At 41.8% G+C, this 17,450-nt stretch overlaps 1 protein-coding gene across 1 annotated transcript in view; it reads right to left on the reverse strand.

Moving 5' to 3' along the window:
- Window positions 1-15,494, reverse strand: part of cmtm8b (CKLF-like MARVEL transmembrane domain containing 8b) — a 28,758-nt gene extending 13,264 nt beyond the window's left edge. The window contains exon 1 of the mRNA XM_007897559.2: window positions 15,100-15,494. Within this exon, the coding sequence (XP_007895750.1) occupies window positions 15,100-15,228 (129 nt within the window). The 5' untranslated portion in view covers window positions 15,229-15,494. The remainder of the gene's footprint in view (window positions 1-15,099) is intronic.
- Window positions 15,495-17,450: the final 1,956 nt, after the last annotated feature.

Raw genomic sequence — 17,450 nt, forward strand, 5'->3', positions numbered from 1 at the left:
CCCCTAAATCAACCAATTACGATTGAATTTAAGAATTTTGTACAGTTCTGTGCAATTGTGAGAGTAGAGTAGATAATAGGTATAATTATGAGTGGACTTTGGGTTCAACAATGAATCACTACAGGAAAGCTTAATAATCCTTTCCAAAACTAGATACAGAGGAAAAAGTCCATGTAAAAATTTTTGACAGTGTTCATTGGAGTGCCTTGAGTTGTTCTTGGTGAAAGCAAAGTAAAAATGCTCCTGGATCTGTGGTAATTTATTCTAGAATCTGATTGTAATAGTCAGTAGATGGGATATTGGAATAATTATCTCCAGAGTCTTTGGTATTGCCTGGCAACATAGGTATACTGCTGATCTCTGTCCACATTCTCAGTGTCCATTCCCAGTGTTCTGCATATGCTCACAATGTTCTCAGTGACCAGACCGTGCCTGACCTACCCGCAGTGTAAACAATGCTGCTGGGTTACACATCTCAAGGGCACTTGGAATCAAAGGATCAGAAACACTCTGTTTGCTAATGCAAAAAAGGCCTTGTATTTACAGTTTCCATCACCCATTGATCTAAAGTTAGATCGGATACCTCAACAGAATTGTAATAGAGGCTAACCAGGAAGCAGATAGAAATTGAATTTATTTTGAGTTCAACATCTCCCAAATCTGACATATTGTACTCTAGACACACTGTGCCATGAAACCCTTGCCCCAATTACAATAGGTTGCAATCACATTCGAATACACAATAAGAACTGAAATCTTGGCGAGATTAACCAGGAACTAGTGATCAAGGCAGTGGAATGAGTGAAAGAGAGTTACACATAACACCTCAACAGTAAACAGAGGGGTGACTAAGGATAACGTGGATGTCGAGGGGTGGGGGATGGAAAATCTACTACAAATTGAGGAGGGTTTTTACAAAGAATCAACTGGCAAAGCTTCCTAGCTGGGAATTCGAGATGTTTTCTTCTGTATCTCTCTGTTCACCTCTCTGTAACAGAATAGGACAACTGAGAAGGACGTAATGCTGGACGAGCATGCTGCAAGACTAAGCAAGAGGTACTGCCATGCATCTAGGAAATAATGTTTCATTGATGTACATACAAAAAGTAGACAAGCAAAATGCTCACTGATATTATGTTTGTTGATCCATTATGCAAAATATTACTTCACATTGAAATGCAAACATCCTCTGATTCTCCCTCTTTCCCACATACATACACACACCTTGGAGAAGGTTGGTTGTTGGATTCCTAATAGATCTGAATAAATAACACTATCCTTAGCACTTAACAAGCTGGTTTAAAGGACACTGAACACAACGTCCTAGAATTAGTTTACTCAAACTGCTTGGTGTAAAGTTGTCAGAACTTGCAATTCATAACCAGATTTTGTTTCTCCGACAAGCCAATGGATTTCAAATCCTACTCATTGTACTAATATTGGCTAACAGTTATAAACAGAAAGCTGTAGTTTTGATACAAAACTAAAGTACTTAGCCAAGGAACACATAATAAGCCTTTTCAACGAAATAGTCCAGATTTAATTTCTAGTCAATCAATGAAAATATAAAAGCGGTTAAACAACTGGAATTTTACTTCAGTGTATTCTCGAGAACTTAATAAATCATCATTATTGGATTCTCATGACATTTACCAAGAAGGGTTTGTGTTGTCCATATTCTTTGTCCATTAGTCAATGTTGACAGTGGGTTCTAAAGGAAGATGAGTATTTACATAAGAAGGATGTTGCCAGTGAATGAAAAGTCACACAAAACAATACACAGCACAGCAGGCTCCCCAGTATAGATTGGACCCTTTATTTACAACCCAAAATTATTTATTTGTTACCTTTCTTGTCATTCAGAGGCCCTGATGTTGCAAACAATGTAAACACTAAATATACAAACCGGGGGAGGGTATTTACTGTCCAATGCAAATCAATGGAGAATAACAATGCAAAATATGCCAGGTTCAACCCCCAGTCTGTGTTCGGATGAGACGTTGAACTAATGTGCTCTCTGTCTGCTCGGATGAATGTTAAAGATTCCATTTTACTATTTGAAAAGTGAAGGAAGCTTCTTCCTGGTAATTAATCCTCCAGATTATGTAGTCATTCATATCATGGTTATTTGTGGGACCTTGCTGTAAAATAGCTGCTGCATTTTCTTACCCATACACTGACCAGCAATGACTATAAGAACTTTTGAGCCATCTTGGAGAAAAATGCAAAATCTTTTCATTATTATTATTAATGATGCTTGTATTTGTACAATGTTAAAGCATGCCAAATCTCTTTTCAGGTAATTTTTGTCAAGTGTTTATTTGTAGATCAATTTATACCCAGCAGGCCATAAAATAAATGAACAATTTATCTGAAGGGTTTGTGCTGATATTAGCAGGAGTAGCACTAGAAGGGCCATAACTAGCATTAGTGCCCCTGAGCTAAAGAAGAGGATAGATGCAAAAAATTAGTCAAGGTTCCCAATCCTGATCACCATCCAGTGACCCTTGGTAGAAAATGGTTCTCACCTGAGATCCAAGTCAGACTTGGCTGTGATCTCAGGTTTAGCTGTGATTTACTGAACAGTCCAATTTTTATCTGTCAGCATTCGCCTGGTACATATAATCTCTACCTGTGACATTAATAATAATAACCTTGCATTTGATATAGCGCCTTATCACGTCTTGGAGATGTCTCAAAGCGCTTCACAGAATATACTGTAAAGTGAATTGACTGTATATGTTGTGGGCAAAATTCTACATCTCTTGATCTTTAACATAAGCAGACTCCTACCTCTCTCAAGTTATTAATGAACACAGCAATAGAATCAAAAAAGAAAAGACCACTGTGTTTACAATACCAGTACTCACAGTGGAAAGTGGGGATTGTAGAGCACCGAGGCCATTATCGATTATGTACTGAAACCAGCGTCCAGCCAATTGTATTTAATCTGAGCATCCATTATCAAATGGGTTATATGCAAGCAAGTCTGTACTTGCTTCTATGTTGTATTTTGGGTGGATATCTATCTTAATAATAAACCTTGCATAAAGTTCAGAATGTCTCAAAGCACTTCACAATGTTTCTATGAAGTGTAGTGCACACAGCAATGTTTCACTGTGATTTACACAGCCATAACGTGAATGATCAATTTATCTGGGGGGATTGTTGACCAGAACACCTGGAGAAACTCCCTTTTATTTTGGAATAGTGCCATGAGACCTTCAATGTTCAATGCAGAGACGTTTAACCTATTTCGACAGAATGAATAAAAGCCATGCTAGGGCACCAAATCTGACTGAGTTTAAGGAGTCAATAGGAGATCAAACAGCAAAACTCTCATTGTTAGTCATAGGGAAATAAAGCAGTTCTATTGTTTTAGGAGGCATGGGAAGCACAGTTTGAACTGAATACTCCCCTTCTGAATGAGCAGACAAACAAGACTTTTGAAATGCTAAATTGTGGCTCATTCAGATTCAGATATGACACAGAGTGTATCCAGCACCCAGGGAGCCATTAGAAATGGATCATCTCTCAAAGGCAATCTAGTGGGATGTGTGAGAGAAAGGAAGGAGACATCCTAATCCACATGTTACAGCGATCAACAGTATTGTGCAGGTGTGAAAACTGGATGTTAAACACTGACGTTAAAAGATCAGCGTCTTCAGAGTTATGGTGGTCCACAATAAGTAGGAAAAAAGACAAATGAAAGAGTCTTAGAATAAACACAAGAAAATGGAATGGCTGATCGTGAAGAAAATAAATAACATAGTGTATTTTGCACACATTATTCAGGGGATTTTGGGGGCTATTATTTTGGGAAAGGTCATGGCATGAGATCAAGAGGTAGATAAAGATACATTATTTCCCCAGCACTATATTAGTGTCAGCCTAGACTGTGAGTTTGAAGTCCTGACATGGGACTGCAATCTACAACCTTCCAACTCGACTCCACAATAACTCGCATCCCTCACACGGGGTAATGTCTCAGAGTAATTAACAATGGCGTTCATGCCGAGCTGAGAGAAAGGGGAGGTGACCGTAGGCATAGTCGAAGAAGAAGGTTTCCAAGTGTGATCTGAAGATTGGCAAAGAGGGGTCAAGATGGAGGGACTGAGGCAGGGAGCTCCAGAGGTTGGGGCATAGTGGCTGAAAGCACGGTCGCCGATGGTGGAGCAGAAGAGTTGAGGGACTTACAGAAGGCCCGAGCCTGCTGAGAGTCAGGGGGTAGGTAGAGGCGTGGGGTGTGAGCAGGATGGAGAAGTGGGGAACTCAGAAGCAAGAGTGCTACCAACTGAGTCAGACTGACATCTGACAGCATAATATCCTGGCAACAAGAAGTTGAGAAAGGAACATTGAAACAGAAAGAAAGAAATTCACAGCTACTTTGAACAATAATGTGACTAAAGAATGTGGATATCAAATATTAAGGTCTAAGTTTCTTTCTTTCAGTGATATTGTGAAACTGTTGTCACTGGCAGAAAAATGAGAAAAAATTAGAAATGATTTGCAATAATCATAGGTAATTACCGTATAGTAATTCTGGATCCTCTGAAGGATAGGGAGCCGACTCCATTGACTCCCTATCCTTCAGAGAATCCAATTCAAGATCCTGGTTCTCACATACAAAGCCCTCCATGGCCTCACCCCACCCTACCTCTGTGACCTCCTAACCCCCTACCAACCCGCCCGATCCCTCCGCTCAACCGGCTCTGGCCTGTTCCATGTCCCCCAACTCACCAGCCCCATTGGCGGGAGAGCCTTCAGCCACCCCCTTCCCCTTCCCTCCTTCCCCCCCCCCACCCCGACCCCAGCTCGGGTCTGAAATGCTATACTCTGTCCAGCACCTTGGGATATCCTCCCGATGTGAAAGAACAATTTATCTGAAGGGTTTATACAAATGTAATCTTGTTGTTGTATAGTGTAGTAGTAAAAATGCAACACAAATATTCAGTACAGATTTATATTTATATAGTGCCTTTCACATTTGGAGGACATCTCAAAGCATTTCACAGGATATACTGTAAAGTGTCGTCGTTCTATATTCAGCAGGCAAATACGGAAGTCAATTTGCACACAGCAAAGTCCTACAAAAAGCCCTGAAGTGATGGATCACTTTTTATTTGTGGAATTCTTGGCCAGGACACAAGGAGATATTCCCTTTTCCTTTTTGAATATTGCCATGGGATCTCTAACATCCACCTGAACAGCCAGGCAGAATCTTGATTTAACATCTCACACGAAGAACAGCACCTCCAACAGTGCAATGCACCCATGACACTACATTGGGGTGTCAGCTTAGACTATGTCAGTTCAAAATCCCAACGTGCTATCACTGATCTACGCTGCACCTGTAGAGACTGTTTTTACAGGCAAATCCACCCGAAGCTGAACGCAAAACTTTAGGTGTAATTCTGAAAAGAAACTACAGGGGTAGATTACAAAAAATAAGACCAACATTCCCTGGCGAACATTGAAAAGGACGCTGTTTAGTGGAGTCAAACAGTGCATGAGTCACTGTGCCAGAAGGTTAAAGAGCCCTTTACCCAATATGACTGTACTTAAAATGAATCTTTTTTAATAATATGGTGGCAGTAAAATGTCAAATTTAATAGAACAAGCAAGACTTAAAGAAACAGAAATAAGAAACAGCTAACAAATGCTGGTTACTCACTAGACTAGAATTACAGCCAGATACTTTTTTTATACTTTGCTTGCATAAAATCAGTTCATTTCTAATCGGTTATATTTCAATAAGTGCTTCAAGATGTTTAAAATTACAATCCTTTGATTTGATACATCACCTTTCACATCAGGAAGATGTCACAAAGAGATTTATAGGATATATTGTAAAATGAAGGAACTATTTTTGTAGCAGCAGCCTCTGTGTGAAGAAATTTGTCCTAAACTCGCTATTAGATCTACCTTCACAACAAGTGTTAACAGCCTACCAATGCCCATCTTATTGAATACTTTCATAATCTTAAACACTTCTATTGGGTCTCCTCTCAATTGTCTCTGCTCTAGAGAGAAATGCTCCAACCTGTCCAATCTTTCTTGATAGCCAGCTGTACCCTGATAACATCCTCGTAAATAATAATATTCCTTGCATTTAATAAACTGCTTTATCACATCTTCGAGATGTCTCAAAGCGCTTCACAGAATATACTGTAAAGTGAACTGACTGTATATTTGTGGGCAAAATACAGCAGCCAATTGCGCACAGCAGTGTCCCACAAACAGTCGTGGATTGAGTGACCAAATTATTATCATTTTTTCTTTTTACATTTTTGGAAGGGGGGAATATTATCCTCAGAAAAGCAATCTGCCAATCGACTAACAACCAGGTTCCTACTTACTGCCAGATGAACAGAAGCGTGTGGATAGGGAAACTTGCCCAATGTTTCACCCTGCCCAGGAATCAAACTCAGGTTCTCTCACTTGCAACGCAAGTGCTTTAACCATGAAGATACAGGACTCCACAAATTTACACTGTACTCTCTCCAATGCTATAATACCTTTCCTGTGATATGATGACCAGAACTGCACACTGTAGTCCAAGTGTGGTCTAACCAAGATTTATATAAAGTTACTTCCCTCCTTTCATACTCTGTTCCTCTGGATATAAAGCTGAGGCCTTCATCTACATTGTTTATAGGGATGTATAAACGAGAACTAGACAGACACTGGGTATCAGAAATACTGAGGAGTACGGTGGAAGGTCTGACAAAATGTAATAAACTGGTGGAAAAGTTTTGGTGCACTGATCAAGCCAAGAAGGGTAGGGAGGGGTAAATGTGCAGGAAGTTAAATTAGTTGCAACCTAACGACCCAAAAGTCAGATATTGTTGTCACTTTTTGTTTTGAGTGAAGGGACCTACCCTGTGAATCTGGAAAATACAGTAAACTATTTAGTGAATTATTTTGTATTGTTTACTCAGGCATAATTTAACGTTCAAGTATTAGACATGACTAATGTATTACAATCGAGGGAATGTAAAACTGCAGTTCAAACACACATTCTTTTCACTGGCTAATGGAGGGAAAGACGTTTACAAATGGGATTTAAATTATTATCTGATCAGAAAACATGCAAATGAATTTCAGTCAAAATGTTGGCTCAGAGGGATGAAGCCCAAATCTTGATTCCATCCATCCCAAATATAAAGTGCTGAAATCATGCTTTGTGTACCTTTCTGAAGGATCAAGCCATTTATCCTTCCTCATTTTCAGAAATCTTTGAAAACATTATGCCTCAAAAGCTGAATGTGTGATACCAGATTTATAAAGTCAGTTGACTCCGAGTAGCTCCATGAATTTGTCCAGTAAGTAGCTAAATTATACAGATGGGAGGATCCCGGGTTTGATCCTGATCTCAGGCATATTGAGTTCGTATTGACCAGGTGGTTGTTAGGGTCATTTGGTCTAGTTGCCATGGGTCAGGGAAAACACAGCCAGTGTTCCTGTACCTGATTGCTATCTCCCGTGTCCTGGCCAACATTCCACCAGAAGAAATTGGTTATTCATTTAATGGTTAAATAGGACGTTCTGTGAGCAAATTGGCTGCTGTGTTCACTTGCAAAAGATACTTCACATTCAATCCCGTGAAGCACTTTGAGATAGCCCCCCAAACATGAAAGATGCTATATCAAATGCAAGGATTATTATTATTATTACTATCAATCATCACTGCTTGAAGGTGCACGTGTGCACAGTGGGGACAGGATTGGCCTTAGTTCTGATGGCCCCCAATGATCAGATTACAACAAATTACATTTGTATAGCGCTTTTCACGTCGGAAAGACGTTCCAAGGTGCTGGACAGTCAAGGATTTGCACAGAGCTGGGGTTTGGGATCAGGAGGGGTGGAGGGCAGGGAGGATGGGGGTAGGAAGTCTGTTGTTTGTTATAGAGTGTAAGCAAATACAGCAGTGAATCGGCTCCCACCAAAGTCCCACAAACAACCATAAGAACAATAGTTCATTCATTTATTAGGAAATTCAGTTGAGGAAAGAATACAATTTTGACCAGGACACGGGCGCTCTTGCTTGAAATAGTGTCATGGGATCTTTAATATACATCCGAAGAGGTAAACAGGATCTTAGTTTAATGTCTCATATGGAGGATGGTGCCTCCAACAATACAGCAGTAATTCAGTCCTACACTGGAGTTAGATTAGATTAGGGTAATCCAGACATGAGAGAGCTGACAATTGAGCCAAGCAGACAATAAAGAAATCCTACAAAATATGAGAGATTATTGCAAAATGATGTGAAGTACAAGCTCCTTTTTGAAAATTTAACTTGATTTCTAGATTTTAAGACACCTGCAGAATAATTTCCCATGTTGCTTTTTCCTTATTTTGGGGGAATGAAAGATATCTCAACAACAACAACAAGATTACATTTGAATAGTGCCTTTCATGTTGGGAGGACGTCCCAAGACATTGGACAGTGCCATTGGACGGGCATTTCAGACCCGAGCTAACACTCAAATGCAATGCTGGGGTTTGTTGCATTGTTGTAGGTGCCGTCCTTCAGATGAGATGTTAAACCGAGGTCTCGTCTGACAGTTCAAGTGCATGTTAAAGATCCCATGGCACTATTTGAAAAGAGAAGGGGGTTTCTCCCAACAATCCCCTAAATAAACGTGGTCATTCATTTAATTACTGTTTGTGGGACACTGCTGTGTGCAAATGGGCTGCCACATTTGCCTACAAAATACACAGTCATTATACTTTACAGTATACCCTGTGAAGTTATTTGAGACATCCTGCTGATGTGAAAGGTGCTATACCAAATGCAAGGATGATTATTATAAGAATAGACTGAATGGCTTTTCCTGTGCTATTTTATTTTACTTTGGGTAAGGCTGCACAGTTTTCCACTAGGCCACTGGCAACTAGTCTCTGCTTTCCGTTTCTCATTTTGAGGTAAGGGCGAGTGTTTAAATCATGCATTTGGAAGATATTATCCAGATTCAAACAAAACATTAGTTCACTGTGGAGTTCATTAATAGTGATCTAGACTTCCAAACACAGAATGTACTGCTATAGGTGATAGCATGCCATGGCTAACATAGATTGAGGGGTTTCTCACACATTGGACTTACCAGCAGTCACTGTTAGTGAATCCTATTGCTGTTTTTCCATTGCTGTTTTGCATTACACGGGGTGTTTTTCTTTTTGACTGCTCTTTGTTTATATTTCAATTATACTGTAAACGATCTCTGTGTAGACTTGTGTAGTCAACTATCAAAAAAGCGTATTGGCTAGAGCACTCACCTGGCAAGCAAGAGGATCTTATGAAAGTTTCCTTACTCCACAGACCTCTGTTTACCAAGCAGTAAATAAGTAGGAACCGGTTGTTAGTTGATAGGTGGATCACTTTCCGGCGATAATAATCCCTTCAAAAAATAATAATAATTTGGGCACTCAATCCATCGCTATTTGTGGGACACGCTGTGTGCAATTGGCTGCCATGTTTTGCCCAAAAAATATAGTCAATTTATTTTATAGTATATTCTGTGAAGTGCTTTGAGACGTTTCAACAACGTAATAAAGTGCTATCAAATGTAAGGATTATTATTATTACATTATTAAAAGGAAAGCACTAGACCTTGTTGTGATTGTCCCTGGAGTATATTTTAATAGTTCTGAAATGTGTAACTTGTCAAATCTCCAATTTAGTGTTTTTTCAGTGTTGCTGGAAATAGGAACTGAGTGGTAAAGTAGTTTTTTTAAGGAAAAGATGAAATAAAGCTTATTTCTGAGACTTCATTCCTCATTCTTTGTGATTTTAAAGAATAAATTATTTATATTTCAAATTACTGTTGATACTACTATACATACGATTGATAAATATTGCCTGAACATTACCTGTTCGAGTAACTGCTAAAGATCCCATGGCATTAATCGAAAAGTTTCTCCCAGTTACACTTTACAATAAAATCCTGTGAAGCACTTTGAAACAACGTAATAATAATAATAATAATAATGATCCTTGCATTTGATATAGCACCTTATCACATCTTTGATTCGTCTCAAAGCGCTTCACTGAATATACTGTACAGTGAATTGACTGTATATTTTGTGGGCGAAACACAGCAGCCAATTGTGCACAGCAGTGTCCTACAAGTGGTATATCAAAAGTAAAGCTTACTATTAGGGATCTTTTGTCCTCACGGTATTCTAGATAGGGAGCAGTTAATTCACCTCCCACGATACTCGTGAGCTTTCCTTTATAACAAAAGTCAGGTATTATTCCATTCATGATGCCAGGTTCTTGCTTGAAAAAGTTTGCTATTTACAACCACCTGTCAAATGCATCCAATGAAAATTCTGCCAGACCTTACACTCCAATCTCAGCCTGGGCTGACAAGCACCAGTAGGGCTGGGTTTTATGTAAGAATGGATTTGGCAAGGCTGGACTATATATGGGCTAATTTAAATTTTCTTCCCTCTTGAAAGCATTTGACTGACTAATTTTTCTTTACCTCAGGTGCAGTACACAGTACCTCATAAGCGACTATTCTTCAAGCAGTGCCCCTGGACAGTAAGCCTATTTGACTTTGAAGCTTAATCCTAGTTGAACCCAATACTATGCTCCCCCAGTATCCATCTAGTACACTTCTACCAGGAGCCCCACATAGTGATGAAGCTGAGTCCAATGGCAGCAAGCTTGGTACAGACTAACCTAAAATTGGTCTGTTTGTGAGATCTTGTTGTTCATTGCTTACAAATACACATTCCCTACTTATTATTCTATTACCTATTACTCATAAAACGTTTGAGATGTTTTGATGATGTAAGCTCTATATAGCATGAAAGGAATTATTATTATCAGTTAACTCAGCACAGATGGGGAACCAGGAACAATCTAGATCTGTAGTCAAATTACACACCAATCTGTAATGAAGCCATAAACTGGTTTTCAGTGTAATTACACATTAGTCAGAGACACAGAGACAAACTCCACACAAAGCTTAATATTTGACAATGAGGAGGGGAACAAAAAGCTAAGCACATCCATGTTTTAAAAGGATTTCAACCTAGAGTTTGCTACTGTGTTAAATTGATAGGCCTGAGATAGTTTAAATGGGTCAATTATTTTTTAAAACTTCAGTTCGTAAAATACTCTTGTCAATGTGATTGTTGGCATTTATATTTTAATGTAAACAAATGCAGCAGGTTACTGTCATCTGTAAATCAAGAATTAACAGGTTAGTACTGTACCTGCTGTGAGAAAGCAATTTGTGTGGCCTCATAAAATCTAAAGATTGATTTGAAGTCATTGACAACCTCTTGATATGTGTTGGTGGACAAGGATGATCCACGATAATCATAAACCTTGCATTTAATAGCAGAGAATACCACCAGCCTGTCTCTGTGTCAGAAGGTTATTGGCTCAAGTCTCACATTGGAAGGTTGAGCCCCGAGTTAGGCTGACACTCCAGCGCAGCACTGGGAGACTGCTGCATTTTCTGACGTGCTGAGATAAAATGTTTAAGCTGCCATGTTTGTCTACAAAATACCCATTACTACACTTCAGTGCTTTGAGACGGTGTTCCTGATGTGAAGGGCTTTATATCAAATACAAGGATTATTATGATTTGTAAATAAAATATCAATTTATTTTCTCTCCTTAACCCAGATATATCGAGGTCAAATGTCATATCTCATATGACTGGGACATTCAGCACAAGAGATTAAACCTAGAATTTTCCAGGTCGTACTAAACAATACAATGCATTTACTGACCAAACCATCAGGAGAGCTGCTGTAGTACATTTGCTCATAATGCTGTAAGTGAAACATCCTGTCCAAATAAATATTGAATTAAATTGCTGGAAACATCATGAGCTGCTCACATCATTCTCATTACCAACAGAGCATCTGGAGTTGCAGCGGAGACCAGACAATGGGTTTTAGAGATTACTATTGACTGCTATTATCCTATATCTAACAGGATAGGTTGCAATTGTGTAACAGTTGTACTGTTCGAGAGTATAAGTGTCTTGTGGTTGTGGAGTCAAGAGGACTGAAACAGGACACTACAAACACAGGGTCTGTTTGATGAAACAGGATCCCATGTCAGAGCCTGGAAATCACAGACCACTATCTCTAAGACACATTTTGTTTACAGAGTTCAAGCGCAAAGTTAACTATTGCTCACTGAATCAAAGTAATCTGAGCACACATTAAACCTGCCCCACGTTACTCCAGACTGTACAATTTCTCAAAATCCTTCTGCAATCTCAAGAACAAACAGTTAAATTTAGGAGATGCTTACTGTTGTCTCAACTGAATTTTTCTTTTCATTTAATACCCTGCCCACGACATACACACATGTACAAATATACACACTCTTCATTTTCAGTTCTAAATAATAATAATAATCCTTGCCTTATCACGTTTTCACAGAATATTCTGTAAAGTGAATTAACTGTATATTTTGTGGGCGAAACACAGCAACCAATTGCACATAGCAGTATCCGACAAAAAGTCATGGATTGAGTGACCAAATTATTATTATACTTTTTAAAGGATTATTACCTCCGGAAACGTGATCTGTCAATCAACTAACATTTCAGTTCCTACTTACTGCTTGTTAAACAGAGGAGTGTGGAGTAAGAAACTTGCTTAAAGCTTCGCCCTGCCCGGGAATTCAACTAAGGTCCTCTCGCTTGCGAGGCCAGTGCTCTAACAATACACTACAGGGCTCTACATTATGAGAGGATTCTTCTCCCAACAATCACAACCCTTAACCTTTAGGTATCCAAAACACAATGGTTGGAGTTTACTTTCAGTGTGATGCTTTTCCTCAAGCTGCTTACACAACACATGTTCAAACCAACGGAGCTGTCTAAAAAAAGTTAAGATCTCCTAGACATCTGTTTACATTATTATTACAGGCAATCACAGCTGGCCTAGAGAATATTGGGTTGCTATGAGGTGACTGCACCTCCCCTACCTCGATTTTAGCTTTTTTATTAGTCTGCCCCGAGGCAGAATGTTTGTGGGTTCCATCCCCATGCCGGACTGTGAACTTGTATAGTCATTATCGATGTGCTATCCTTCAGGTGAGATATTAAACTGAGGTCCTCTCTACCTGTTCAGATGGATGTTAAAGATCCTAAGGCACGACTCAAAACGAGAAAGGAGTTTCTTCCAGTGTCCAAGTACTCAACAAAATTGATAATTTTGTGGAGTCCTGTAGCTCAGTGGTTAGAGCACTCACTTTGCAAGCGAGAGACCGGAGTTCAATTCCAGGCAGAGGGCGAAACCTTGGGCAAGTTTCCTTACTCCACACGCCTAATAATAATTCCTCCAAAAAAGAAAACAATAATAAATTGGTCATTTTCGATCCACGACTGTCTGTGGGACATTGCTGTGCGCAATTGGCTGCCGCGTTCACCCACAAATATACAGTCAATTCACTTTACAGTATATTCTGTGAAGCGCTTTGGGACGTCGAGAAGACGTGAAAAGCGCTATATCAAATACAAGGATTATTATTATTATAATTCACTTAATGGCTATTTGCAGGACATTGCTTTGTCCAAATTATCTGCTGTGTTTGCCTATAAATTACACAACTACACTTTGCAGTATATCCCGTGAAGCACCTTGGGATGTTCTCCTGACATAAAAGGCTCTATACCAGATGAAAAGGATTATTATTTTCTTCATTGCAGAAATGGAGAAAATGACAACCCTTACACTTCAAAATCTCACTGATGAGTCATTAATGGTCAACTATCAACAGCTTTGGATGACTGTGGGCCTGCCTGGCTTTATTGGGTATCTCTCTTCAGAATCAATTTATTACCCCCAGGGCTATTCCACTACCCCAAATCCTCCATACCCCGATATCTTTGCCTCCAAGTCACTATTGATAATAATAATAATCCTGGAATTTAATATAGCACCTTATCACGTCTTCAAGACATCTCAAAGCGGTTCATAGACTATACTGTGAAATGAACTGACTATTTCGTGGACGAAACACAGCAGAAAATTGCGCACAGCTGCGTCCCAGTATTGGATTGAAATGACCAATTTTTTTTGAAGGAATTATTACCCCCGGAAAAGCGATCCGCCAAGCGATTAATAATCAGGTTCCTACTTACTGCTAGGTAAACAGAGGCATGTGGAGTAAGGAAACTTGTCCAACCTTTCGCCCTGCCCGGAATCAAGCCCAGGTCTCTCGCTTGCGAGGCGAGCGCTCTAACCACTGAGCTACAGGACTCCACAGACTAACAGACAGACTAACCAGCCTGGGATTCTTTCTACTGCGCTCTTGTTAGCCTTGCAAGCCAAAACTTTGGTGGGTGGGGAGTTCTGAGCTGAATCAGCAACAGGAAGCTGACTCGTGTTCTGAACAGTAAGTTGTGTGGTTTCAGCTGCTTAAACTCCATCAGTACTTCAGTGCACACAACGGAGTCCCCAAGCCTCTTACCAATCTGCACCAAAACTATGATAAGCGCTCTGGGTCGCTCCCCTGGGCTATATAAATACAACTTGCTGTAATCTCTGTAACTAGGTGGGCAGTGTGTGTCCCTCCAGGGAGACAGTGCACATTCTGCTTCAGACAAAGGCAAACAGTGCATAAGTTGAACTAACAGGAGTTTGGTTTTGAGGCTCTTCAACATAACCAGTCCAGCCCCCGACTGACCAAAATAAAAGACACTTCCTTGCAAGGCACTTTGGTTCACCTGGAAAGGGAACCGCCTAAGATTTTGAACGCGCAGACTTGTACCTCAAGTCAAGGAAGGACTGGAATGAAACGTTTTGAGTGAGAAAAAGTCGCCTTAACATAAAATAACTGGACGGTTGGTCGGGGGGGAACAATGATTGCAATTTCATTAACAATGACACACATACACACACACACACACACACACACATATATATATATATATAATATAATCACTTTTTTTTAAAAAAAAGGAAAGGCAAGTGGTGACAGTGCAGGGGTTATGGCATTTAAACTCTGTGCATTTTCTGGTTAACATGGGAAAGACGGGCAGAGTGAGGTGCAGAGTGAGGTGCAGAGTGAGTGTGTGTGTGTGTGTGTGTGCAGATCCCACGTTCACTTACAATCTCTGCGACCATCAGCAGCCCCGGGGGGGTCCTGAGGAAAGCCTTGTCGTAGCCCATCACAGCGGAGCTGAAGGACACCGCGTACGTGCTGCTGGTGGTGCTGATAGTCCGAGGACGTTCTTCCATCTTCACGCCTGAGATCACCAGAAAAAAACACACCCACACACACACACCACACACACCACACACAGCGCCGCTCAGTCCCCAAACTTGTCCGATCTCTGGATGAGAGAGCAGCCGCGTCCGGAGCTGCTCAGCTCGACCTGTCCATCGCTGTGTGAGAGCTGCCCCGGGTTCACTGAGCTCAGGTGTGCTCCCCCTCAGGTGGCTCTGGGCTGTGAGGCTGGAACAGGTAATGTGGGCAATGCTCCCTCTGTGCCCAGTCAGTGTCAGCACTCACTCACTCACTCACACTCACTCACACTCACACTCACTCACCCTCCAGGCACACAGCACAGGGACAAATGCTCACTCTGCAGGACTTAAAGAGACAGTACACAGAAGCTGTTCAAATGTGTCCCTGTGCTTTTACCATGAGCTCGATTGCCATCACCCCAGGAGCCAGCAGGGATCTGTGCCCAGTGCATGGTATATTGCACTGCAGTTATCCACCTTATCATGTGGTTCGCACGTCTCAAAGCACTTCACGGGTTATAAAGTTATCCAGGTCGAGCCTGTCCCGACACACCGCAGGGAAAACTTTATCGGTCGTGATTATGCGCTATGTCAAATGCAAGGATTGTTATATATTTGAGCGACGACTGATTAGGTTTTGCGTAGTCTGTGGGGACAGGCTTGAAGCCGAGAACTGCGATGTAACACTCAGACAAGATCAGCGTGTTTACATAACAACAACAACTTGGATTTATGCAGCGCCCTCCACGCCGGACGGCGTCTCAAAGCACCAGTAACGGATCCCGGGGCCGAGTCAGGGGGAGGGGGAGGAAGGTGACCAAAGGCGCGGTCGAAAAGAAAGGTCTTCAGCAGGGACCTGAAAATAGGAAGGGAGGGAGCGAGACGAAGGGAGTGAGGAAGGCAGTTCCAGAGCCTCGGGGCATAGTGGCTGAAGGCATGGCCGCCGAGGGTGGAGCGGAGGACTCGGGGGATGAGAAGGAGGCCAGACCCGGAGGAACGAAGGCAACGGGTATTGTGCTGAGGAGAGAGGAGGTCAGAGAGGTAGGGGGGATGCAGAGGAGTGCAGGGACTTGAATACAAGGGTGAGGATCTTGAAATCGATCCTCTCTGGGATAGACAGCCAGTGCAGTCTGGCAAGGACTGGGGTGATCGGGGAGCAGAGTTTCGTGCGGGTGAGAATGCGGGCGGCAGAGTTCTGAATAAGTTGGATTTTATGGATGGAAGTGGATGGGAGACCGGCGAGGAGGGCGTTAGAGTAGTCCAGCCGAGAGGTGACAAAGGCATGGACCAGGGTTTCAGTGGTTTTTGGGGAGAGGTATTTGCGGAGACGGGCAATGCGTCGGAGGTGGAAGAAGACGGTGCTGGTGAGGGACCGGATGTGAGGGAGGAAGGATAATTGGGGGTCGAACCTGACGCCTAGGTTGCGTACTGGTTCGGAGAGTTTCCAGGGGAGGTTGGGTAGGTGGAGGAGGTGAGAACCGTGAGAATTTAGACGTTGACGAGAGCCGAAGAGTATGGCTTCCGTCTTGTCAACATTCAGCTGAAGGAAGTTTGCGGTCATCCAGCCACTGAGGTCTGACAGGCAGACTGACAGAACATCAGGGGACTGGGTCGCAAAGAGAGGTGGAAAAGTAGAGTTGGGTGTCATCTGCATATATGTGGAAATGTACCCCATGTCTGCGGATGACGTCCCCAGGAGGGAGCATGTAGATCAGGAAGAGGAGGGGGCCAAGGATGGATCCTTGGGGAACCCCGCAGGTAACCAGGTGAGAGCGGGAGGAGAAGCCTTTTATGCAGATGTACTGCTGGCAGTTTGTGAGGTAGGACTCGAACCAGGTGAGTGCAGTCCCACTGAGGTGGATGACGGAGGAAAGGCGGTGGAGGAGGATGGAGTGATTGACTGTGTCGAACGCAGCGGAGAGGTCCAGGACAAGGAGGCAGAGGGAGCCCTGGTCACAGATAGAGAGGATGTCATTTGTGACTTTCACAAGCGCAGTCTCTGTACGGTGGGCAGATGGAAACCAGACTGGAGGGGTTCGAAGTGGAAGGAGAGGTGTGCGCAAAGTTGGTTTGCAACAAGGCGTTCTAAAACTTTTGAGAGGAAGGGCAGGTTAGAAATAGGGCGGTAGTGGCTGGGATTTCAGGGATCTAGGGAGGATTTTTTCAGGGGGGTGGGGGTGATGACAGCAGTACAACAACAACAACAAGATTAC

Source organism: Callorhinchus milii, unplaced genomic scaffold (assembly GCF_018977255.1).
Source record: "Callorhinchus milii isolate IMCB2004 unplaced genomic scaffold, IMCB_Cmil_1.0 Scaffold2, whole genome shotgun sequence".
NCBI classification, from domain to species: Eukaryota; Metazoa; Chordata; class Chondrichthyes; order Chimaeriformes; family Callorhinchidae; genus Callorhinchus; species Callorhinchus milii.